General features: G+C 43.0%; 1 protein-coding gene across 1 annotated transcript in view; it reads left to right on the top strand.

Moving 5' to 3' along the window:
* The window catches only part of PIWIL4 (piwi like RNA-mediated gene silencing 4), a 55616-nt gene that overhangs the window by 11488 nt on the left and 18627 nt on the right, over positions 1-25501 (top strand). Inside the window, exons 6-12 of the mRNA XM_070803139.1 lie at positions 4043-4164; positions 6450-6530; positions 9669-9866; positions 11707-11818; positions 17183-17306; positions 18563-18680; positions 19433-19544. Of these exons, the coding sequence (XP_070659240.1) occupies positions 4043-4164; positions 6450-6530; positions 9669-9866; positions 11707-11818; positions 17183-17306; positions 18563-18680; positions 19433-19544 (867 nt within the window). The remainder of the gene's footprint in view (positions 1-4042; positions 4165-6449; positions 6531-9668; positions 9867-11706; positions 11819-17182; positions 17307-18562; positions 18681-19432; positions 19545-25501) is intronic.

The following is a 25501-nucleotide window of genomic DNA, read 5'->3' as shown; positions in this document are numbered from 1 at the left end:
CAGCTTGTGTTTCTTCCAGCCCAACGTTTCTCATGATGTACTCTGCATATAAGTTAAATAAGCAGGATGACAATATACAGCCTTGACGTACTCCTTTTCCTATTTGGAACCAGTCTGTTGTTCCATGTCCAGTTCTAACTGTTGCTTCCTGACCTGCATACAGATTTCTCAAGAGGCATATCAGGTGGTCTGGTATTCCCATCTCTTTCAGAATTTTCCACAGTTTATTGTGATCCACACAGTCAAAGGCTTTGGTAAAATCAATAAAGCAGAAATAGATGTTTTTCTGGAACTCTCTTGCTTTTTCCATGATCCAGCAGATGTTGGCAATTTGATCTCTGGTTCCTCTGCCTTTTCTAAAACCAGCTTGAACATCAGGAAGTTCATGGTTCACATATTGCTGAAGCCTGGCTTGGAGAAATCTTGAACATTACTTTACTAGCATGTGAGATGAGTGCAACTGTGTGGTAGTTTGAGCATTCTTTGGCATTGCCTTTCTTTGGGATTGGAATGAAAACTGACCTTTTCCAGTCCTGTGGCCACTGCTGAGTTTTCCAAATTTGCTGGCATATTGAGTGCAGCACTTTCACAGCATCATCTCTCAGGATTTGAAATAGCTCAACTGGAATTCCATCACCTCCACTAGCTTTGTTTGTAGTGATGCTTTCTAAGGCCCACTTGACTTCACATTCAAGGATGTCTGGCTCTAGGTCAGTGATCACACCATCGTGATTATCTGGGTTGTGAAGATCTTTTTTGTACAGTTGTCTGTGTATTCTTGCCACCTCTTCTTAATATATTCTGCTTCTTTTAGATTCCTACCATTTCTGTCCTTTATTGAGGCCATCTTTGCATGAAATGTTCCCTTGGTATCTCTGATTTTCTTGAAGAGATCTCTAGTCTTTCCCATTCTGTTGTTTTCCTCTATTTCTTTGCATTGATCGCCAAGGAGGGCTTTCTTATCTCTTCTTGCTATTCTTTGGAACTCTGCATTCAGATGCTTATATCTTTCCTTTTCTCCTTTGCTTTTAGCTTCTCTTCTTTTCACAGCTATTTGTAAGGCCTCCCCAGACAGCCATTTTGCTTTTTTGCGTCTTTTCCATGGGGATGGTCTTGATCCCTGTCTCCTGTACAATGTCATGAACCTCAGTCCATAGTTCATCAGGCACTCTATCTATCAGATCTAGGCCCTTAAATCTATTTCTCACTTCCACTGTATAATCATAAGGGATTTGATTTAGGTCATACCTGAATGGTCTAGTGGTTTTCCCTACTTTCTTCAATTTAAGTCTGAATTTGGCAATAAGGAGTTCATGGTCTGAGCCACAGTCAGCTCCTGGTCTTGTTTTTGTTGACTGTATAGAGCTTCTCCATCTTGCTGCAAAGAATATAATCAGTCTGATTTTGGTGTTGACCATCTGGTGATGTCCATGTGTAGAGTCTTATCTTGTGTTGTTGGAAGAGGGTGTTTGCTATGACCAGTGCATTTTCTTGGCAAAACTCTATTAGTCTTTGCCCTGCTTCATTCTGTATTCCAAGGCCAAATTTGCCTGTTACTCCAGGTGTTTCTTGACTTCCTACTTTTGCATTCCAGTCCCCTATAATGAAAAGGACATCTTTTTTTGGGTGTTAGTTCTAAAAGGTCTTGTAGGTCTTCAGAGAACCGTTCAACTTCAGCTTCTTCAACATTACTGGTTGGGGCATAGCTTGGATTACTGTGATATTGAATGGTTTGCCTGGAAACGAACAGAGATCATTCTGTCGTTTTTGAGATTGCATCCAAGTACTGCATTACAGACTCTTGTTGACCATGGTGGCTACTCCATTTCTTCTGAGGGATTCCTGCCCGCAGTAGTAGATATAATGGTCATCTGAGTTAAATTCACCCATTCCAGTCCATTTCAGTTCGCTGATTCCTTGAATGTCGACATTCACTCTTGCCATCTCTTGTTTGACCACTTCCAATTTGCCTTGATTCATGGACCTGACATTCCAGGTTCCTATGCAATATTGCTCTTTACAGCATCGGACCTTGCTTCTATCACCAGTCACACCCACAGCTGGGTATTGTTTTTGCTTTGGCTCCATCCCTTCATTCTTTCTGGAGTTATTTCTCCACTGATCTCCAGTAGCATATTGGGCACCTACTGACCTGGGGAGTTCCTCTTTCAGTATCCTATCATTTTGCCTTTTCGTACTGTTCATGGGGTCCTCAAGGCAAGAATACTGAAGTGGTTTGCCATTCCCTTCTCCAGTGGACCACATTCTGTCAGATCTCTCCACCATGACCCACCCATCTTGGGTTGCCCCACGGGCATGGCTTAGTTTCATTGAGTTAGACAAGGCTATGGTCCTAGTGTGATTAGATTGACTAGTTTTCTGTGAGTATGGTTTCAGTGTGTCTGCCCTCTGATGCCCTCTTGCAACACCTACCGTCTTACTTGGGTTTCTCTTACCTTGGGCGTGGGGTATCTCTTCAAGGCTGCTCCAGCAAAGTGCAGCCTTTGCTCCTTACCTGGACGAGGGGTATCTCCTCACCGCCGCCCTTCCTGACCTTCAACATGGGATAGCTCCTCTAGGCCCTCCTGCGCCCACGCAGCCACGGCTCCTTGGACGTGGGGTTGTTCCTCCCGGCCGCCGCCCCTGGCCTCGGGGGTGGGGGCGTGGGGTAGCTCCTCTCGGCCGCTGCCCCTGACCCCAGACACCGGGTAGCTCCTCTTGGCTTGTCGCCCTGACCTCGGACGCCGGGTTACTCTTCTCAGCCGTTCCGGCACCGTCGTAGCCTGGCACTCTCGGCCACTGCCCCTGACCTCGGACATGGGGTAACTCCTCTTGGCCGCCACCCTTCGGGCATGGGGTCCTCCTGGCTTCTGCCCCTGACCTCGGACGTGGGGTAGCTCCTCTCGGCCGAGCTTAATGCCTGCTAATGAACTGACCTCTTCTAATTCCTAACCCTTGTGAAAAATCCTTGACCATTGATTCTACTGGCTGATCTATTCAATCTTTTATTCCAAAAAATCTCTACCGAGCCTTGCTTGATCTAAGGAGCTTTAGGTTTAGTTAGGCACCTGGTATAAAGACCTATTCATGCATTAACTATACTGTTAGCATGTGGTTCCAGATTATTAGAACCCTAGGGCTTTCTCTAGGCCTTTAAAAAATGAAATCAGACTTCCTGTCTAAACTGTCACATTTTCTTCTCTCTCTTTCCACATTTACTTTCCCTATGGTCTGTTCCCTATCCTTTGCTTTCTTCTCCTCTGCTCCTCTGTTTTTTGTTTTGTTTTTTTTAATGAACTTTTGAGAGGCTTCTTTCTGAAATCCATGAACTCAGGGTGGGCAACGTGCAACATGCATGCGTCCTCAGTCATGTCCGACTTTTTGTGACCACATGGACCGTAGCCTTCCAGACTCTTCTGTCCATGGTGTTCTCCAGGTAAGAATACTTGAGTGAGTTGCCATTTCCTACTCCAGGGGATCTTCCTGACCCAGGGATTGAACCCACGTCTCCTGCATCTCCTGCATTGCAGGCAGATTCCTGACTGCTGAGTCATGGGGGAATCCCCAAGATGGGCAGGACACTTTATTAATAGGCTTTTGGGCATCCATGAACTCCTGTAAATGGGTACATTATATGCCTTGTTGTGGTATTCAAATATGTAACACTTTCTTGGGAGAATGTCTGTAACTTTCATCAGACTCTCAAAGTAGGTTGTGACCTGTTTTCCTCTACCTCCCCTTTCCCTCCAAAAGTCAAGAACCCTATTCCTGAATTCTGTTTGGATTGAATCTTTGAACCCTGAGTCTGGTTTTGATTCTCAATTAAGAAATCTGAGAGCGGAGAGATGTGTTGCTTTTCTGGGATTAGCAAAATACAGAGGAAAAAAACCTCCCAAACGTAACCCAATGATTAGATTATCACTCACATCACTAACAGCTGCAGCTTTGTTTTTGGTAGAGCCTGTGAAGTTTTGACGGCTTTAGCAGCCACATTCTGTGCATTGGAGGATACAGAGTCTGTTTTAAGTGCTTCTTTTTCCAGGTCACGGAGTTGTCAAGTGAAACCCAAAGAGGCGAGACTGTAAAGATGACTATCACTCTGACGCGAGAGCTGCCGGCAAGTTCTCCTGTGTGCATCCAGGTCTTCAATATCATCTTCAAAAAGTAAAGTGCCTCAAATGTGAATTTAATGTAGGCCAATGATGCCTTTCTGCGTAGAGCCTGGGTATTAAAAGTATTTGCAGTTTTGTAGGCGGTGTGCCGGCAGCAATGTCCTCTTTAGGGCAATTTTCTGTGTACTTCTGTGTATTACTGCAGTAATACACACCACAGCCCATCACAGCCTTGAACGGGCACCTCTGTCACGATTCAGTATCATTTGTGTTGAGACAAGGGCCTCAAGGGTTGTGATGTCTCGGGGACCAGGGCAGGTACCTTTGCCCTTTTCCTGTACCCACTCCCAGCCTCCGTCCCCAGACTTAAAAACTGGGTCAGTAAACTGAAGGAGTGGCTTTTCTCCTGGCTCATTTGTTTTAGGTGTGAAAGGGCATCACCATCTGCTTTCAGTGCTTTCAGACCCCTTCCTTTCCCCACTTGTCCCCGGGGACAGAGGAAGGTTGTTACTAAGCTTTTCAGTGTTCTTGAGACTGATGTGAGGATCACTTGCTTCAGCGTCAGCTTGGGTGTCAGTTGACAAAATGCAGGTTCCCTAGCCCTTCACTGGACCTAGTGAACAGAATTTTGTGAGTGGGGCCTGAAAAATCCACATTTTTGGCAAGCTTCCCAGATGGGATCTCAGAAGCTTGAGAACCCCTGTTTTCCATGCTGTTGGTGTGGATCACTAGGTTGATGTGTTAAAAACCTAAGATTTTAGCCCTTTGCTCTGGACAGGATGAGAGGAGTTTGGGTTTACTGAGTAGGACACATAGAGGAATTTCCATCACACAGATACACTGATTCCTAATTCTAGTCAGAAGTCTAGGCAAGTGTCTTTTGATCAAAAAACGCTCTTCAGAATCCATTTTTGCATGTACCGCCCTGATTGTTTTAAGTCAGCTGACATTTGGAAGGTGCTTTGCAGTAACAGAGCTCTTTCTCTGGTGCTAGAGTTTCCTTGATCTTTACTCAGTTGCCCTGAGGCAGGTATGATTAAACTCCCCATTTTACAGATAAGGAGACTGAGGCTCAGATGACTTTGGGTAGTCAAGAAGCACACAATTGGAACCTCTGTTTTCAGACTTGAAACTCTTCTGTTTCCCCAATGCACAGGGCAGCTTCAGATAGTAATGTGTCACATTCCAAAAGCAGCCAGAGTTAGTTGCTGAAGAGGCAGCCTTGTCATTTAGTAGCAGTCAGGAGCCTGAATAGACTCATTAGAAACAAACTCCTCAGGAATGTAAATTGGTGCAGATACTGTGGAGAACAGTATGGAGGTTCCTTAAAAAACTAAAAATAGAACTACTGTATGATCCGGCAATCCCATTTCTGGTATATACCTAGTAAGAACTCTAATTCAAAAAGATACGTGCACCTCAGTGTTCATAGCAGCACTGTTTACAATAGCCAAGACATGGAAGCAACGTAAATGTCCATCAGCAGGTGAATGGATAAGGAAGAAGTGGTACATATATGCAATGGAATACTATTCAGTCTTAAAAAGAATGAAATAATGCCATTTGCAGCAATATGGATGGATCTAGAGATGATCATACTCATTGAAGTAAGCCCCAGAAAGACAAATGTCATATGATATCACTTGTATGTGGAATTTAAAAAATGATATCAATAAACTTATTTACAAAATAGAAATAGGCTCACAGACAGAAAATAAACTTATGGTTACCCAAGGGGATGGGGAGTTAGAGGTAAATTAGGAATTTGGGATTAACATATACACAATACCATATATAAAATAAGCAACTAGGACCTACTGAATAGCACAGGGAACTATATTCAATATCTTGTAATAACCAATAAGGGGAAAGTATCCAAAAAAGAATATACATATATAACTGAATCACTTTGTTGTACCCTAAAACCAATACAACACTGTAAATTACTTATACAAAAAGAAAGAAAGAAAAAAGAAAGGAAACGGCCTCCTCATTTCAAGATAAGAACGGGGCCAGAAGAGCCTGTGGACATGGCTTTTCTCACCTCAGCCACGGCAACCACGTTGTTACCGTCACAGTCATATCTGCTAAGGGACCACTTCCTTTTGCAGTTAAACCTGGAAGAATAGAACTATTTTCAATTGTGTCATTCCCAAATGTGGAGTGATAGTTCTTGTATATACCCTCATAGGTATATACAGTAGCTAAACTTTCAACATTATAACAATAAGAGTTCTGGGCTTTTCTACTCGTTTTTATTTCAGCATGGATACAAACTTAGAAGTATACTGTTATAGACAGATGTTTAACACAGATTTAAAATATATATACTTTCAGGATCTTAAAAAAGTTATCCATGTACCAAATTGGACGGAACTTCTATAAGCCTTCAGAGCCAGTGGAAATTCCCCAGCACAAGTAGGTTTATTTATGTTTTCTGTTACTCTGAAATTGTTATAATGTGAGCAATATCATTTATGATGCAATATGATACCATTATGCCTCCTCTGAGAGACTCCGTGGTAAGAAAAGTAATGGATTTTTTAATTTTCAAGTTTTTTTAATAGAATGGTGAATGTCAAAAGGTAGCAGTCTGTTTTCTTATATTAGTGAGCTAGATAATTATCATAAATCCTAGAATTCAGAAACTGAACTTCGTGTGTGTGACAAGTAATCATGAGAGCAGAATAAGCTCTGTTATGTTATACCTCATAACTTGGGCTCTGTTTTCTGGCTGACACAAAGTTAACACAGCCAGGGTGGTAGGTAGGAAATTATTGGGTAAGAAGATGTCAGATACCCAAGCCAACTAAGCTGCCCTAGTGAATGATAGAACCATTAGCAACACTTGCAGAATGATAGAACCACTAGGAACACTTCATCCTAAACTAGGAAGTAGAGACTGCAGCGAAGGTGGTCTTGAGCTTTCCAAAACATGTGGTTGAGCCAAAAATAGAGGCAACCAGTGACCCAAAGGGAGAAATACAGATGCTCCCTGACTTAAGATGTTTTGATTTAATGACATTTTGGCCTTACAATGGTGTGAAAGCGATACACCATCAACAGAAACCACACTTGGAATTGCAGATTTTGACCTTTTCTAGGGCTAGCGGTACGGAGTATGGTACTATCTGAAGATGATGGTTAGCTCTCACAGCCACAGCACCCAGGCAGCCACCCCATTTAGCCACGAGGGTAAATGACTGATACGCTCACAACCCTTCTGAACCCATACAACCATTCTGTTTTTCACTTTTAGTACAGTATTCAGTAAATGACGCAAGATATTCAACACCTGATTGTAAAATAGGCCTTGTGTTAGATAATTTTGTCCAGCTATTGGCTAATGTAAGTGTTCTGAGCACACAAGGTTGGCGATGCTCTGATGTTCAGTAGGTTACTGAAGAAAAGGTTGGGTGTATTAAATGCATTTTCAACTGAGGATATTTCAACTTACGATGGGTTTGTGAAGATAAAAACCCATTGTCAGTTGAGGAAGGTCTGTACATAAAAGATAGAAAATGGATGCAGGGTGTTTGGTTTCTGCCAGGTGGAGGAAAAGGCAGGGTGTCTGTGTGCTGGTTGAGTGGTGTCAGACTGTTCTGTATAAAGCACCTAATCATTCACCCTGTCACTTATATCTCTACCTGGATTAGAAATTCTCGTGGGTCCAGTCTTGTGATGAGCTGGCGTTGGTGCTGTTACCAACCAGCATTCTTCATCTCCTTAATCAATAGAAATTGATCAGAGACCAGACAGGAAATTCAGGAAAGGCTTTATCAGGGACCCTGCTGCAACAGGGAGGAACAAGAACAAATGATAGGTTCCCTTGCTTGCTTCCTCCCTGAGGGGAGCAGCTGATTGCTTATGTGGGGTGAAGGTAGGGATATGTCCAGAGGTCTGGCCAGAGGGTTAGCTTAGGTGGTTTGTCCATCCCTTCGGTGGTGTTGGGTGTAGCGGGCATGCACAGTACCCTGCTTTTGCTCCCAGCTCTTCAGAAGAGGCAGTTGGCTTTTTGGTATATTTTTGTATCTTATTGTCCATAATTTGCCTCAACTGTGCATGCCCCAGTTACTTTTAGTCCTTGATAGTTTCGCTGCAGTTTGTTGCTGGAGGAGATGTTTGTCCAGGTGTCAGTATTGTGGCAAAAGGCCCCAGTTCCCAGCCTCTCTCAGTGCTAGTGCATATGCTGGTCCTGAAGCTGATATCTGGGGCTTCCCTGGTGGTTCAGATGGTAAAGAATCTGCCTGCAATGCAGGAGACTGGGGATTGATCCCTGGGTCGGGGATATCCCCTGGAGAAGAGAATGGTTATTCACTCCAGTACTCTTGCATTAGTATCACAGTCAATGAAGTCCACAAAAATATCAACTGAAATGATTAAAAAAAAATTGTTCTTTCTTGACAGCTCCTGTAACTTTTTCTTATTCAAGACTTCAGACTATGATATTCATAAATGTGGAAAGGAGATGCAGCCACTGCTGCAGTTTCTCTTGTGTGTCCATATGTGACATCACTTAGATTATTTCTGTCTCATTGTGAAGTCTCGTCACTGTCTTCGCCATTGAGTTAGTGTGCTATTTTGAACCTAGATGTTTGCATGCTGGGACAGATCCCTCTGTAAACACTTCAGTCTTAACAGCTATGCTCTCAGCCATGGGCAATTTTGCTCCTCAGGGGACATTTGAAAATGTCTGGAGATATTTTTGGTTGTCACAGCGTGGGAGTTGTGGCTGGCATCTAGTGGGTAGAGGCCAGGGGTATGCTACACATTCTGCAATGCCCAGGCTTACTCGGTGGCTCAGTGGTAAAGAATCTGCCTGTGAAGCAGGAGATGAAAGAGATGCAGGTTTGGATCAAACCCAGGGATCCTAGGTCAGGAAGATCCTGTAGGGGAGGAAATGGCAACTCACTCTAGTATTCTTGCCTGGAGAATCCCATGGATAGAGGAGCCTGGTCAGCTAGAGTCCATGGAGTAACAAAGAGTCGGACATGACTGAGCACACCACACCACACACACACACACACACACACACACACAGTCACACACTCTGCAGTGCACAGAACAGCCCCTAGCAAAGAATTATCCAGTCAAAATGTCAGTAGTGCCAAGGTTAAGAAATGAAGCTCTAAAGAAATGTATTTTATTCTAATATATGTTTAAATTTTCCCCTTATTTGCTTCCCTTGTGTCTCAGCCGGTTAAGAATCCGCCTGCAATGCGGGAGGCCTGGGTTTGATCCCTGGGTTGGGAAGATCCCTTGGAGAAGGGATAAGCTACCCACTCCAGTATTCTGGCCTGGAGAATTCCACATGGGGTTGCAAAGAGTCAGACACGACTGAGTGACTTTCACTTCACTTCACTTCATATGTTTAAAGACACTCCAGCTGGAAATAGCTGCAGCATTAAGTCAGCTGCTGAAAGAAATCAGATTTAAAGAAAAATTGTTTCATAAAATTGAGAGAATTAGAATATAAAGTCACCATTTTAAAATATTTATTGTTATCCTGATATAACATTTAAAATATTTATTTAAAAATTTTTTATTTTTTTGAAGATTGTCTCTTTGGCCTGGGTTCGCCATTTCTGTATCACATTTTGAAACCAAACTCCTGTTGAGTGCTAATGTGAGTTACAAAATACTCCGGAACGAGACAGTTCTGGAGTTCATGACGGATCTCTGCCGCAAAACTAGCGAGTCCTGCTTTACCCAGACGTGTGAGAAACAGCTGGTGGGGCTCATTGTCCTGACAAGGTAAAATCCTGCCTTTAAATAGACTTTCCTCTAGAGAATGCATTATGTATGCCACGTAGGAAGGGGAAGAGCTCTGGGCACTGGCCGGAGCCCAGATCTGATGAGTCTGCTCCCTGCTGTCAGTTGTCTAGAGCTGAGGCTCCCTGGAGGGGTGTGCTGGGCCCCCGCCGTCTCTCCTGGTCCTTCCTTACCCTCCCCTCACCCCCAGTGGTCTGCACTTTGCTGCTCCAGCCCCTCTGCCTGGTTCCCCCACCTCTATTTCTGCCTTTCAGATTTCTGCTCACACAAAGTCCACTCGAAGGTCCACTCAGTTGGAATTATTCATTTCTCTGCTCTATGCTGTTCTGGAAGCCCAGTGCTTATCATCACCTCTTTAGGGCCCTTTTATTTCATTTTATTACATCACAGTGGGGCCTTCCCGGGCAGACCCCTGCCCCATATCCTCTGCCTTAGCTCGTCTCTGAAGTACCCACATAGCAGTGTCTGATGCACTTTCCTTCACCACAGCCTGCTGTCAGCAGATTGGCTTTACTGTGCTGGGCAAGCCGACCCAACTTTGGTTCAGTAGCAACAAGACAGAGCATCAGGTCCGCGTCTCATCTTCACTATAAAGTTACGAGGTCCTTATGGCTGAGGACTTTCAAGCCTCTCGCTGTGTCTGTATAATTTGCCCTCAGTGCATACTGAACCGAATGAAACGTGGACAGTTAGGTGACTTCCTGAGGAACAAAAGCCCACTCTATGCTGCTGCCAGTCCATGGACACTTTTTACAGAAGACCCGCTCGCCTTCTCCTAGTCTAGGTTGGAATTTCCACTTGAAGTTGTTTTTCTGGGTTGTAGAGCAGAGAGGTGGCAATTCCACACTGCCCCTTTATCCTCTTGTCATGAGCTCCATGAATTAGCTTACCACACTATTTCCAAGACAGCTGGCAAGGTACCGAGAGCCCAGGAGAAAAGTGACGAGGAGGTTTCTGTCGCACGGCTGGGTTGGCATGAGAGAGTGTTCCAGGCCACATGGTACCTGATGAAGGGGAGAAAGAGCTTAGAAAGATCTTAGCTGACCTGCTTTGCAGTTTTGCTCAGGGCCAGCCTTAGATAGAAGATGAGGCAGGCTGCCAGAATGGCATGGTTCATCAGCCTCCCTAGGATGTTTTTTTTTTTGTTTTTTTTTTTTTAATGAGAAAAACTAGCTGGGAGTTCAAAAATTCTGAGTTGAAAACAGAAGCTGACAGGAAGGTTTGGAGTCATACTTCAGCCTTTGAACATTTAAGCATGATTTACCAGAAGCTACAGTATCTCCCGGGCATGCCTCAGTGGCTCAGCTGGTAAAAAAAACCTGCCTGCCAACGTAAGAGATACAGGAGATGCCAGTTCGGTCCCTGGGTTGAGAAGATCCCCTGTAGAAGAAAATGGCAACCCACTCCAGTATTCTTGCCTGGAAAATCCCATGGACAGAGGAGCCTGGCGGGCTGCAGTTCATGGGGTCACCAAGAGTCAGGACTGAGTGCACGCACACACATACACGTGTGCACACACACACATACACACGTGTGCACACACATACACACATAGACAGTGTCTCTCAGTGAGAAAAGCAGATGGTGGGCCAGCAATTATTCCTTTGGTTTTGTTGGAATGTGGGGTCTTCTCATGAACAGAAGAGTTCATCAATGCTCTTCTCAGATAAGAGCTATCTTTTTAAGTGACTATTCTTGAGTTATTATCTTTCATAATATCTGAAATTCTGGAGGATAATACTTTGAATTAAGGTGTAGTGAACTAGCCACTTACCTTGTAGGATTTCAGAGAGGAACTTAAAAGATTTCTTGCATTTGCCAGATACAATAATAAAACCTATCGAATTGATGACATTGACTGGTCGGTGAAGCCTACACACACCTTCCGGAAGCGGGACGGCGCTGAGATCACCTACGTGGATTACTACAAGCAGGTAGCTCTTGTTTCTCCTTTCAGCCTCATCTCCCTCCCGCCTAGCTTGGGGAAGGGCTATGGTCTGACTCCTGCCCGCCTCTTGAGCCGCATCTGTACCCTCCTGTTTCCTTGGAAGGTTCTACTGTGCTCACGGTTCATAGTTCCTCAAGTCAATCACTCCCCTATGCATTTTCTCACACCCCGCTTCCTCGTCCTTGACACCATTCACAGTCGGCCAATTACCGAACACCCTTCAGGACTCAGCTCAGCAGTCAACTCTTTTTTTTAATAAGATTTTTTTATGTGGACCATTTTTAAAGTCTTTATTGAATTCGTTACACTGTCGCTTCTGTTCTGTGTTTTGAGTTTTTGGTTCTGAAGCATGTGGGATCTTACCTCCCTGACCAGGGATCCAACCTGCACTCCCTGCTTTGGCAGGTGAAGTCTTAACCACTGGACTGCCAGGGAAATTCCCCTAGCAGTCAAGGGAGCCCTAGGACTTTCTCCTCCAGGTCCCCTCTCTGTACTTAACTTCTTGCAGTTATCACAGGCAGGATATGAATGGTCTGACTCTCCCTCTTCAACTTTGAACTCTTGATTTCTGGACACCCAGGGCTAGCATCTAGTAGATGCTCAAACACTTATTGATGAAATCTCGTGTTGACTCTGGGAGCTGGATTCACAGTGATGAGAATTTCCCCATCCCCACTGTCCAACTTCAGTTCCTTTCAGAGGCGCCTTCTCTTTATTGCATATTCAGTCATATTTCTGTCTCCAAAATCTCACCACTGTTTTACAAACGAAAAGAGAAAGCAAATGTGTTGACCTTTCTACACTTTCAAGAAAAATGATCTCCTTTTCCTCCTTAGCTAATTTCTTTAAAAGGTCCTCTAAACTAGCTCCAAGCACCTCTTCCATTCTTCTTCAGGAAGCCTCAACAATCTGGTATCCGGTTCTGCTGCTATGGAACTAGGTCTCCAAGGTCAAAGTCAGCTACTGACCTTATTCTAAAGGGCTTTTGGTGGCTCTGGATGCTAGAAACTGCTCCTGGGGAGCTGAACTCCTCTTCCTTGACCCCACGGCACATCCCTGGGTGGTTCCCCACCCTGGGTTTCAGTATCGTTTGAGTTTGAGTTTTGAGTATCGTTTTATGTGGTTTCAGGTGGTTCTTTCTCAGCCTCCTTCAACATTTCCCTCCTTCACTTCTCCCAAACATGAAATGCTATAACTCACCACGGCCCCTTTGCAGAGGATCTTTTCTTCATATTCTGAGATTGCTTCCAATATAGTATTTTTGTCTTGCCCTTCTTCCTAAATTACATCCTCCTCTCCATTTTCAGGCTGCATTTGCATGAATATCCTGCAGGCATCTCAAACGAACAAAATTCAAACTGAATTCATTGTCTTTCCCATGCCTGTCTCTCCTTGGGAATTCTGCGTCTCAGGAAATCATTTTGTATCCTTCTTCTTCGCCCTCTCCGCCTCATTGAGTTGTCCTTACAGAACACATATAGCTTTTGGCATTTGGCAAAGCATTTTGTGCAAAAAATGTTCTCCATTAGTGTTTATTAAACACAGAGTTTGTTAAATGTTTGGGGTTTTTCCTGCATGGTTAAATTCATTTTTCTTTGATGTGTTTGAGGACCTGTGACATTCTGAAAAGGGAATCATGATAAAAATCCCACTCACTTTCTTTGTAATGAGTTGTGATTCCCTGCATATCTATTGTAATTAGGGAGAAAAAGAAAGAAAATGGTACCAGTTTCTAGAATGCTTTCCTCTTTGTCCCAGGAAAGGGATGATAAATTACTATATAGTCTACTCTCAAAGTAGAAGACATCCTTTTTTTCACTTCAGCCATGTTTTGATTTTTTCTTTTTTTCTATTATTTTTTGTGTTTTAATTTTTTGTGTGTTGGTTTTTGCCAGCATTTGTTTGTAGATTATTTGATGACTATTCTGACTGGTGTGAGGTGATAACCTCATTGTAGTTTTGATTTGCATTTCTCTAATAATTAGTGATGTTGAGTATCGTTTTATGTGTTTATTTGCCATCTGTATGTATTCTTTGGAGAAATGTCTGTTTAGGTCTTCTGCTCATTTTTGATTGGGCTGTTTGTTTTCTTGATATAGAGCTGTATGAGCTGCTTATATATTTTGGAGATTACTCCTTTGTCAGTTGTATCATTTGCAATTATTTCTCCCATTCTGAGGGTTGTCTTTTAACCTTGTTTATTGTTTTCCTTGCTGTTCAAAGGTTTTTAAGTTTAATTAGGTCCTATTTGTTAGTTTTTATTTCCATTGCTCTAGGAGGTGGGTCAAAGAGGATCTTGCTGTGATGTATGTCAAAGAGTGTACTGCCTATATTTTCCTCCAAGAGTTTTCTGGCTTTACAGTTAAGTCCTTAATCCATTTTATTTTTGTATACGGTGTTAGGAAGTTAGTTACATTCTTTTACATGTAGCTTTCCAGCTTTCCCAGCACCACTGATTGAAGAGGCTGTCTTTTCTCCATGATATATTCTTGCCTCCTTTGTCAAAGATAAGATGCCCATGGGTGCATAGGTTTATCTCTGGGTTTTCTACCTTGTTTCACTGGTCTGTATTTCTGTTTCTGTGCCAGTACCATACTGTCTTGATGACTGGAGCTTTGCATGTAGTGTTAAGTCGGAAAGGTTGATTCCTCCAGTTCCATTTTTCTTTCTCAAGATTGCTTTGGCTATTTGGGGTCTTTTGTGTTTCCATACAAACTGTGAAATTTTTTGTTCTAGTTCTGTGAAAAATGCCATCGGTAGTTTCATAGGGATTGCATTGAACCTATAGATTACCTTGGGTTGTATGGTCATTTGCACAATACTGATTCTTCTAATCCAAGAGCATAGTATATCTCTCCATCTGTTTGTGTTGCCTTTGACTCTTTCATCAGTGTCTTATAGTTTTCTGCGGGTTTTTTGTCTCCCGAGGTCGGTTTATTCATGGGTATTTTTGTTGTTGCTGTTGTTGCAGTGGTGAATGGGATTGTTTCCTTAATGTCTCTTTCTGGTTTTTCATTTTCAGTGTATAGGAATGCAAGTGATGTCTGTGTATTGATTTTATATCCAGGTAACTTTACTGGAAGACATCTTGATATTGACCTTTATATTTCTCTATTTTATCTTATCATAAAAACTGTTGCCAAATGCTAAGAAAATTGGGAGACAATAAAGTTCACCTGATTACACAGCTTAGTGGGTAGAATTCTTGACCATGCTCTAGGTAAATAGTAGAATACCCTCTTCTTGGAATATATCCCAGTTTTGCTTGAGCTGTTCCCAGAACTTATAATACTCCTGCATTTTCTTCAAGGTGCTGTCTTGGATTCTGCCTCCTTCGTGAAGCCTTCCTTAATTTACCAGCCATAAATTATTTTCACTACCTTGCTCCCTATTCCTTGTGAGGGAACCAGCCCCGAGTGGTGTAACAAGCAGAGGCTCCCAAGTCTTAAGTGATAAATCCTGGTTGTGCTAATTTTCAGTTACAGGACCTTGGGAAGTTATTTAATTTCTAATGATGTTTCCTCATCAGTGAAGAAGATGATAATAATATTTGACTCACAATCCCGTTGTTAAAAGCTTCCCAGATGGCTAAGTGGTAAAAAAATCTGCCTGCCAATGCAGGAGTCGCAGGCTTGATCCCTGGGTCAGGAAGATCCTCTGGAGAGGGCATGGCAACCCACTCAGGTATTCTTGCCTGGATAATCCCATGGACAGAGGAGCCTGGCAGGTGAAGTCCACAGAGTTGCAGAGTCAGACACAACAGAGCACACAACAATCACACTCTGTTGTTAAGAGTAAGTGAGGAAAGGGTCTTATTTACCAAAGAGAAATAGACTCACAAACAGAAAACAAACTTATGGTTATGAAAGGAGAAGTGGGGGATAAAACAGGAGCTTGGGATTAACATATACGCTACTACTATTAATATATATGTAGTAGGTATCCAACAAGGACCTACTGTATAGCACAGGGAAGTATACTAAATATTTTTATATTTAGTATTAAAAAACTATACTAAATAACCTATAAGGCAAAAGAATCTGGAAAGAATATCTAACTAAAACTCCATCACTTTGCTGTACAACAACAGGACCTTGTAAATCAATTATAGTTTAATTTAAAAAAACACAGTACTCGTCCATTAAAAAAAAGACTAAATGAGGAAAAAAATAAATGCTTAGCGTACATGTATTATTTGTGCTTCTGGTCTACCTTGCTTTGTAGATAATGTAGTTATGTGTAAAGGCAGGGACTGTGCCTCTTTTTTATTTGTATTCCCTTCAGTCCCTGGAATATAGCAAACACAAGATATGAATGAACGAGGTCGTGTATAAAAACTCTTTCTACCAGTGCTTCTCCACGCTTTTCAGCCATAGCGTTGTTGTAATCACCACTTTAAATTGCTGTTTCCTGAATTGGTTTTTATTTTAATGACTTAAAGTCTTTATTGAAGACAGAAGCCCTCACTGCTGGCTTCCTGCATTATAATTATTGATGTCAGCATCACGTGGTCCCCAGGCATTTTGTAAATTATAATTCCTGTTCTGTCATCAGTGTTGAGTAAGCTATACTGGTGTTAATGGAAACTTTGCCTTTGGAAGGTAAATGAACTCATGGCAAGGTGAGAATGTGGAAATTCAAGTTTATGAAGGGAAAGGGGGTGGGGAAGGAGCTAATGATTGCCGAGGACTTATTATAAACCAGACACCGTGCTAGTGGTTTACATGAGACGCCTCTGGGCTCTTGTTGTCCTCGTTTCATAGAAGAGGAAAGGTAAGCCCCTTCCCCAGTGTCATGGTCCAAGTAGATAGACTATCTGTGGACCAGATTTACATTTGTCAGAGTTCAAAACTACTTCCCTGTAACGTCATACTGTCTTGGAAAATAAGGACAGTTGTGCTCTTTGGGGAAGTCTGAGGTTGACTCAGTATGACCATTGTGTCCAACTTGTGTGTGATATTGTCCTAATGCACACAGGTGCCAGAGCACATGGGCCAGTTGGCCTCAGTCTCCACTGGTAGTGCTGCAGCCGGGGTCATGGTTCTATGGATTTCATCCAGCTTACGGCTCTGGATGAAACTCAGAAGAGAGCAAGAAAATGTTTGGGGGAAAAAAATGGTATTGAATTATAAGAGGTAATAATTAAAATCTTGAAGCTGCCCCTGAGATGTAAGAGATAGGTCCCAGGAAGGAAGTAGAAATGAGTAGGTTACTGTGGGGATTAGTAGGGACTTTTTTTCCCCTTCTGTTGAAGAGTTTCTTATCCATTCATTTGTTGCTTTTAAGCAAGGGTGCTCATTGTATAGTGTTTCCATATTAACTTTTCCCTCATTGATCTTGCATTCTGTAGCAATATGATATTACCTTATCTGACCTGAACCAGCCAGTTCTTGTTAGTCTGTTGAAAAACAAGAAAAATGACAACTCTGAGGCTCAGATGGCCCACCTGATTCCTGAGCTCTGCTTTCTAACAGGTAATGTTTGTACTTTATTCTCTCTCAAGTTCTTGATCACAGACTTATGACACTTTGCAGTGGGCAAAACCTCCTTAAGTTAGATAAGTGCCAGAGCTCTAATTTAGCCCAGGGAGGATGAGTCTTAGGTAATCTACTTGATCACAGAAGAAGGGGGAGGGTAGAGTGCCCTTTGGAAATTGGTCAGCACCGTGAAGGTTATCTTACTTCCCTTATCTCGTGTATTCCATTTGTTACTTTGATGTTAAATTGGTTGCCAGATGTTTTACTAAAACCAAGATATTTTCCCCCTGTTTTTGAACTTCACTAGGCTAGGTGTTGCCAGTGCAGATGTAAGACACCCAAGTTCAGTCCCCGGGTTAGGAAGATCCTCTGGAGGAGGGCATAGCAGCCCACTCCAGTATTCATGCTTGGAGAGTCTCATGGACAGAGGAGCCTGGAGGGCTTCAGTCCCTGGGGTCGCAAAGAGTTGAACATGACTAAAGCGACTTAGCACACATGCAGGCTAGGAAATCGTGTGATTTAATTTTCTTCTGGTGTATTGTTTGAGAGGTGCCAAAATACTCTTTGTTTTCTTTTTGCATGAGCTCCAGAAGGTAATCTTCACTCTACACTAGAATCAAAAAAAAAAAAAAGACTATGTAAGATTCTTTTAATCATGCTCATCTGATTACCAGGGTGAGACTAAGACGGGAGGACTTTCTACATTTTACACTTATGATGCTCGAATGAGTTTGATGTGCATGTGTTTATTCTGCAATTAGAGAAGTTAATAAGGATACCATCTTTGCAGAGAGGGATGAATGTTCTTAGTGATACTCTGGCATTTCACATCTGTGTGGTCCTCTTGGTGGTCTCTAGCCAGATTGGTCACTGAGTATTTGACGCATGACTAGTGCAACTGAGGGATTGGATGGAGCAGTGCTGTAAGTGTAAAGATATAGAATAGACGTCTAAGATGCAGTGTGAAAGAAAAGAGAAACTATCTCATTAACTCACTTTTTATATTGGATATGTGTTTAAATGATAATATTTTGGATATTCTGAGTTACTGTTAGAATAATTGCATCTGTTTCTTTCTGGCTCTTTTTAAATGTGACTACTAGAAAACATTTTAAATGAAAAGGCTTGCATTGCTGTCAGATGGTGAATCTGATTCAGTTTAAGTTCAGAGTTTTATTACTCTGTGCCTAAGATGGGCTGGATTACATTGAGGACTGTTCATGTTTCACTTTGTTTTCATTCACAATGTATAGGGATGCCTGGCCAGGCGACTTCTGATTTCCAGCTGATGAAGGCTGTGGCTAAAGAAACTCGTCTCGATCCTTTGGTAAGGCAGCAGCACCTGGCCAGGCTTGCGGATGACTTCCAGAGGTATGGGAACATCTCCACATCCAGATGCTCCACAAAGTCTCTTTACTGATGTTTGTTATCAAGAATAATATCTCACCTATACTGAGCACCTAGCATGTGCCAGGCAGTGTGGTGGCACTGTCTGTGGATTGCCATATTTAACCTTTTCATTACCCCTATGAAATAGCTAAGTTAGTCCTACATTTTGTCAATCAGGAAACCATGGCTTTAAAAGATTTCAGAGTTTGCTCAAGGTCCATGTTATTCTGTGTCAGAATTTGTATTTGAAGCCTGACCTATTTGGCTCAGGGGCTGCTTCAGTGAGTCAGTAGTAAAGAATCCACCTGCAATGCAGGAAATGCAGGAGACTCAGGTTCAATCCCTGGGTCGGGAAGATCCCCTGGAGGAGGGCATGGCAACCCAGTATTCTTGCCTGGAGAATCCTATGGACAGAGGAGCCTGGCAGGCTATAGTCAATAGGGTCACAAAGAGTCGGACATGACTGAAGTGACTGAGTACACATGCAGACGCTTGGCTCAATGGCCCATTTTGTTTACCAGAGGGCCACACTGGGAGCCTTTCCATCCCTTGGAGTCCCCCATGGGTGCAGTCCTCCTATAATTCCTTGGAGCAGAGAAAAAATGGTGAATAGAAATAGAAGTCAGGAACCCTGAAAAATCAGTCTCTGAATAATTAACATAATTTTATCTCTAATGATTCCAATTTTTAGATAGTAAGCATTTTTAATGACTTAAGACTCAACTCTGTAACAGAAACAAGGATGCTCGTTTTGAGCTGGAGACCTGGGGGCTGCATTTTGGATGCCAGATGTCTCTGACCGGCCGCATTGCACCTGCAGAAAAAATAATAATGCAAGACCACATAGTAAGTTCTGTAATTTTATTTTCATTTAAAAGTATTTTCTTGAATGTATGTCAGTTTGATCATAAGTCAGAGTAGGATTATAATATAATGTTCATTTGCTTTCTCTGTGGCCTCTTCCCAGGTGGTACTAGTAGTAAAGAACCCACCTGCCAATGCAGGAGATGTTAAGAGATGTGGGTTCCATCCCTGGGCTGGGAAGATCCCCTGGACGAGGGCATGGAAACCCCCTCCAGTATTCTTACCTGGAGAATCCCATGGGCAGAAGAGCCTGGCGGGCTATAGTCCATAGGGTCGCAAAGCATTGGACACAACTGAACTGACTTAGCACAGTATATTTCGCCACCCTCCCTTTGTCCTGAACCCCAAGGACCCTCTGTTTTCCTTTTTAATCGGAGTGTACAAGGATTTAGTGGCACCCAGCAGATTTAGGTTAGTGTGATATGATGTCACATTTACAGATGCATTAGAAGACTTCCCTGGTTGTCCTTTGGTTAAGAATCCACCTGCCAAGGCAGGGGACACAGGTTCGATCGCTGGTCCAGGGAGATTCCACATGCTATGAAGCAGCTAAGGCCACATACTGCAATCACTGAATCCCACGTGCTGTAGAGCCAGTTCTCTGCAACAAGAGAAGCTGCCTCAATGAGAAGCCCCGCACTGCAATGAAGAGTAGACCCGGCTTGCCACCACAAGAGAATATCCGCACACAGCAGCGATGACCCAGTGCAGCCAAATATAAATAAATAAAAGATGCATTACAAAATGGTACTTCACGCCATTGCAATCAAAACATGTAACCTATTATTGGGTGGTGGTGTACTCTTATATTGCTTAAAAAATTTGTGGTACCTGAAAATGTTTTAACTGGTGGAGGTTAATTCCAGTAGACTGTGTTTCCTGATACCAGAGTTCTTTCTCTTCCCCAAAATAGAATGCTCCTCAGTTGGCATAAACATGAAGAAATTCTCCCAGAGCTCACCTAGCCATAGCAGTTAGGCAGAGAGGCATTCAGAAACCTGGAGAGACAAATCATTGCCTCTCTGGGGTTTCCACTGGAAAAAAAAATGAACCAATTTTACGCAAAAATTGTACATTCTCTACTTTGCCCCTCTGTTTTGCCCATTTTTAAAGTGAGTTACATTTTATTTTTAAAGGTGTTCTTCTTGCCCTTATTTGATGCAGGTAAGTCAGCATGTTGAAATTAATGATTGAGCAGTGAATGTTTTTTTTTTTTTTTTTTTTTGGTAAGATGGGGTTTCTTTTTTTTCATTATTGCTTTTTGATAATCTATTCAAATAACCAAAATCCTTGTTGGAGAAGCTAAGGAAAAACTAAACACAAAATATTGTCAAGTCCTAAAATGTACACCCCCATTAAGATCTTGGTCAGGAGTCAGTAAAAAGAAGCTCAGTTTTAGTTCTACATGTGAAGTGAGATGTGAAATATTTTAAATGGTCTGTTTCATCATCTGTAGGTAATCATACTTGTTAGAGTTTTGTTTGCATATTTTGGCCCAGAATCAGATCTCCACAGGAGTACTGTGTGCTCAGTCATGTCCAACTCTTTGCAGCCCCATGGACTTTAGCCTCCCTGGCTCCTCTGTCCGTGGGATTTCCCAGGCAACAATGTTGGAGGGGGCTGCCGTTTCCTACTCCAGAGATCCTCTTACTCCAAAGATCGAACCCACATCTCTTCCATCTCTTGCATTGACAGGTGGATTCTTTACCAGTACTCTTGCCTGGAAAATCCCATGGGCGGAGGAGCCTGGTGGGCTGCAGTCCCTGGGGTCGCTAAGAGTTGGACACAACTGAGTGACTTCACTTTCAATTTTCACTTTCATGCATTGGAGAGGGAAATGGCAACCCACTCCAGTGTTCTTGCCTGGAGAATCCCAGGGACGGAGGAGCCTGGTGGGCTGCTGTCTGTGGGGTTGCACAGAGTCGGACACAACTGAAGTGACTTAACAGCAACAGCAGCATCACCTGGGAATCCCCTCTTCATAGAAGGGGCACTAAAGTGGAGAACCCACCCCCTAGAGGTGGTATTGGGTAGGTTAGAATTGTCTGTGTCAGTGACTTCTCAGCTGATCCTGCTTTTTTAAAACTGGATTTGAGAAACTGAAGCTTCCCTGATAGCTCAGTTGGTAAAGAATCTGCCTGTAATGCAGGAGACCCCGGTTCAATTCCTGGGTCACAAAGATCCCCTGGAGAAGGGATAGACTACCCACTCCAATATTCTTGGGCTTCCCTTGTGGCTCAGCTGGTAAAGAATGTGCCCGAAATGCAGGAGACCTGGGTTCGATCCCTGGGTTGGGAAGATCCCCTGGAGAAGGGAAAGGCTACCCACTCCAGTATTCTGGCCTGGAGAATTCCATGGACAGTATAGTTCAGTTCAGTTCAGCCACTCAGTCTTGTCTGACTCTTTGTGACCCCATGGACTAGACACACCAGTCTTCCCTGTCCATCACCAACTCCCAGAGCTTGTTCAAACTCATATCCATCGAGTCAGTGATGCCATCCAACCATCTCATCCTCTGTTGTCACCTTCTCCTCCCGCCTTCCATCTTTCCCAGCATCAGGGTCTTTTAAACTGAGTCAGTTCTTCGTATCAGGTGGCCAAAGTACTGGAGTTTCAGCTTCAGCATCAGTCCTTCCAATGAATATTCAAGACTGATTTCCTTTAGGATAGACTGGTTGGTTCTCCTTGCAGTCCAAGGGACTCTCAAGAGTCTTCTCCAACACCACAGTTCAAAAGCATCAGTTCTTCAGTGCTCAGCTTTCTTTATGATCCAACTCTCACATCCATACATGACTACTGGAAAAACCATAGCTTTGACTAGATGGACCTTTGTTGGCAAAGTAATATCTCTGCTTTTTAATATGCTGTCTAGTTTGGTCATAGCTTTTCTTCCAGGGAGCAAGTGTCTTTTAATTTCATGGCTGCAGTCACCATCTGCAGTGATTTTGGAGCCCCCAAAATAAAGTATGTCACTGTTTCTGTTGTTTCCCCATCTATTTGAAGTGATGGGACCAGATGCCATGATCTTAATTTTCTGAATGTTGAATTTTAAGCCAACTTTTTCACTCTCCTCTTTCACTTCCATCAAGAGGCTCTTCAGTTCCACTTCACTTTTTGCCATGAGAGTGGTATCATCTGCATATCTGAGGTTATTGATATTTCTCCCAGAAATCTTGATTCCAGCTTGTACTTCATCCAGCCTGGCATTTCACATGATGTTCTCTGCATATAAGTTAAATAAGCAGGGTGACAATATACAGCCTTGACGTTCTCCTTTCCCAGTTTGGAACCAGTCTGTTGTTCCATGTCCAGTTCTAACTGTTGTTTCCTGACCTGCATACAGATTTCTCAGAAGGCAGGTCAGGTGGTCTGGTATTCCCATCTCTTGAAGAATTTTCCGGTTTGTTGTGATCCACACAGTCAAAGGCTTTGGCATAGTCAGTACAGCAGAAATAGATGTTTTTCTGGAACTCTCTTGCTTTTTTGATGATCCAGCGGATGTTGGCAATTTGATCTCTGGTTCCTCTACCTTCTCTAAAACCAGCTTGAACATCTGGAAGTCCATGGTTCACATACTGTTGAACCCTGGCTTGGAGAATCTTGAGCATTACTTTGCTAGCATGTGAGTTGAGTGCAGTTGTGTGGTCATTTGACCATTCTTTGGCATTGCCTTTCTTTGGGATTGGAATGAAAACTGACCTTTTCCAGTCCTGTGGCCACTGCTGAGTTTTCCGGATTTGCTGGCATATTGAGTGCAGCACTTTCATAGCATCATCTTTCAGAATTTGAAATAGCTCAGCTGGAATTCCATCACCTCCACTAGCTTTGTTTGTAGTGATGCTTCCTAAAGCCCACTTGACTTCACCTTTCAGGATGTCTGACTCTAGGTGGGTGATCACACCATCATGGTTATCTGGGTCATAAAGATCTGTTTTGTATAGTTCTTCTGTGATTCTTGCCACCTCTTCTTATTATCTTCTGCTGTTGTTAGATCCATACCATTTCTGTCCTTTATTGTGCTCATCTTTGCATGAAATGTTCCCTTGGTATCCCTAATTTTCTTGAAGAGATCTCAAGCCTTTCCCATTCTATTGTTTTCCTCTATTTCTTTGCACTGATCATTGAGGAAGGCTTTCTTATCTCTCCCTGCTGTTCTTTGGAACTCTGCATTCAAATGGGTGTATCTTTCCTTTTCTGCTTTGCCTTTAGCTTCTCTTCTTTGCTCAGCTATTTGTAAGCCCTCGTCAGACAACCGTTTGCCTTTTTGCATTTCTTTTTCTTGGGGATTGTCTTAATTACCTCCTCTTGCACAATGTCATGAACCTCCGTCCATAGTTCTTCAGGCACTCTGTCTATGAGATCTAATCCCTTGAATCTATTTCTCACTTCCACTCTATAATCGTAAGGGATTTGATTTAGGTCATACCTGAATGGTCTAGTGGTTTTCCCTACTTTCTTCATTTTAAGTCTGAATTTGTCAATAAGGAGTTGATGATCTGAGCCAGAGTCAGCTCCCGGTCTTGTTTTTCCTGACTTTATAGAGCCTCTCCATCTTTGGCTGCAAAGAATATAATCAATCTTATTTCAGTATTGACCATCTGCTGATGCCCATGTGTAGAGTCTTCTCTTGTGTTATTGGAAGAGGGTGTTTGCTATGACCAGTGCATTCTCTTGGCAAAACTCCATTAACCTTTGCCCTGATTCATTTTGTACTCCAAGGCCAAATTTGCCTGTTACTCCAGGTAGCTCTTGAGTCCCTACATTTGCATTCCAGTCCCCTATAATGATGAGGACATCTTTTTTTAGTGTTAGTTTTAAAAGGTTTTGTAGGTCTTCATGGAACCATTCGACTTTAGCTTCTTTACAATTACTGATGGGGGTGTAGACTTGGATTTCTGTGATATTGAATGGTTTGCCTTGGAAATGAACAGAGATCATTTTATCGTTTTTGATATTGCATCCAAGTACTGCATTTTGGACTATTTTGTTGACTATGATGGTTGCAAAAAGTCGAACATGACTGAGTGACTTTCACTTTGAGAAACTGAGTACAGAAAAAGTTCACAGGCCTCAGAGTGGCCTTGGGTGTGTGTCCTGGGTCACCTGCCAGCTGGTAAAGGTGGGAGTGTAGGTGAGAGGGCTGTGGTTCTCCTCACACTGGCTGTAACGGGAAAGAATGAATCCTGGCTTGAGACAGAGCCCTTCGGGAGGCCGAACCCTGCCCCTTGGTTCTTAGGTGAAGGTTGTCCCCTGAAGCTGAGCCCCTGCCTGGCCTTCTGTGACCTGGCACTGGGAGGATGGCTGGGGCCTGGTAGTCAGAGTGCTTGGTGGAAAATGCCCTGACTGCAAAGTCAAGTCCATGCCACCAGCTGGCTCCATAACCACTTTCAGCCATCACTTTTCAGTCTGTAAAATAAGGGGATTGCAATGCTTCTTAAACAGTACTATGCGGACGAATCACTGGGGAACTCGTTAACATGCAGAGTCTGGTTCAGTGGGTCTGGGATGGGGCCCAGGACTGCATTTCTAACGAGCTTTCTGGAGACAGCGCTGCTACAAGACGACACTCTGAGTAGCAAGGGATTGGCTTATAGTGTCCTTTTAAATTCTACCAGTGGTTCTTCCTGGCTCACACACCAGGGACTTTTGATTTGATTTCAGAAAGCTGGGGACTAGTCTGAAGTCTGCCCTCTTCAATGTCGGGAGCTTGTTCTTCCTGGTCACCTGGGGAACCGTCCAAGAATAAGATAGGAGCCTGTGTCTTGGCTTCATCTTTGCTTCTGGATATAGCTACTCCTAGTATAATGTGTAGTCTTAATGGTAGGCTCTTTTCATCTCAGTATAGTGACCTGGAAGATCAGTCATCAGCATTTCCCACTTACGACTTCTAGAAGCCTAAAGCAAAGAGACCAAACTGGACAGTCATTCATGTGAGCTTT

This window comes from Bos indicus, chromosome 15 (assembly GCF_029378745.1).
Source record: "Bos indicus isolate NIAB-ARS_2022 breed Sahiwal x Tharparkar chromosome 15, NIAB-ARS_B.indTharparkar_mat_pri_1.0, whole genome shotgun sequence".
NCBI lineage: Eukaryota > Metazoa > Chordata > Mammalia > Artiodactyla > Bovidae > Bos > Bos indicus.
Note: the sequence above shows the minus strand (reverse complement) of the source record. Positions and strands in the feature narration are given on the sequence as shown.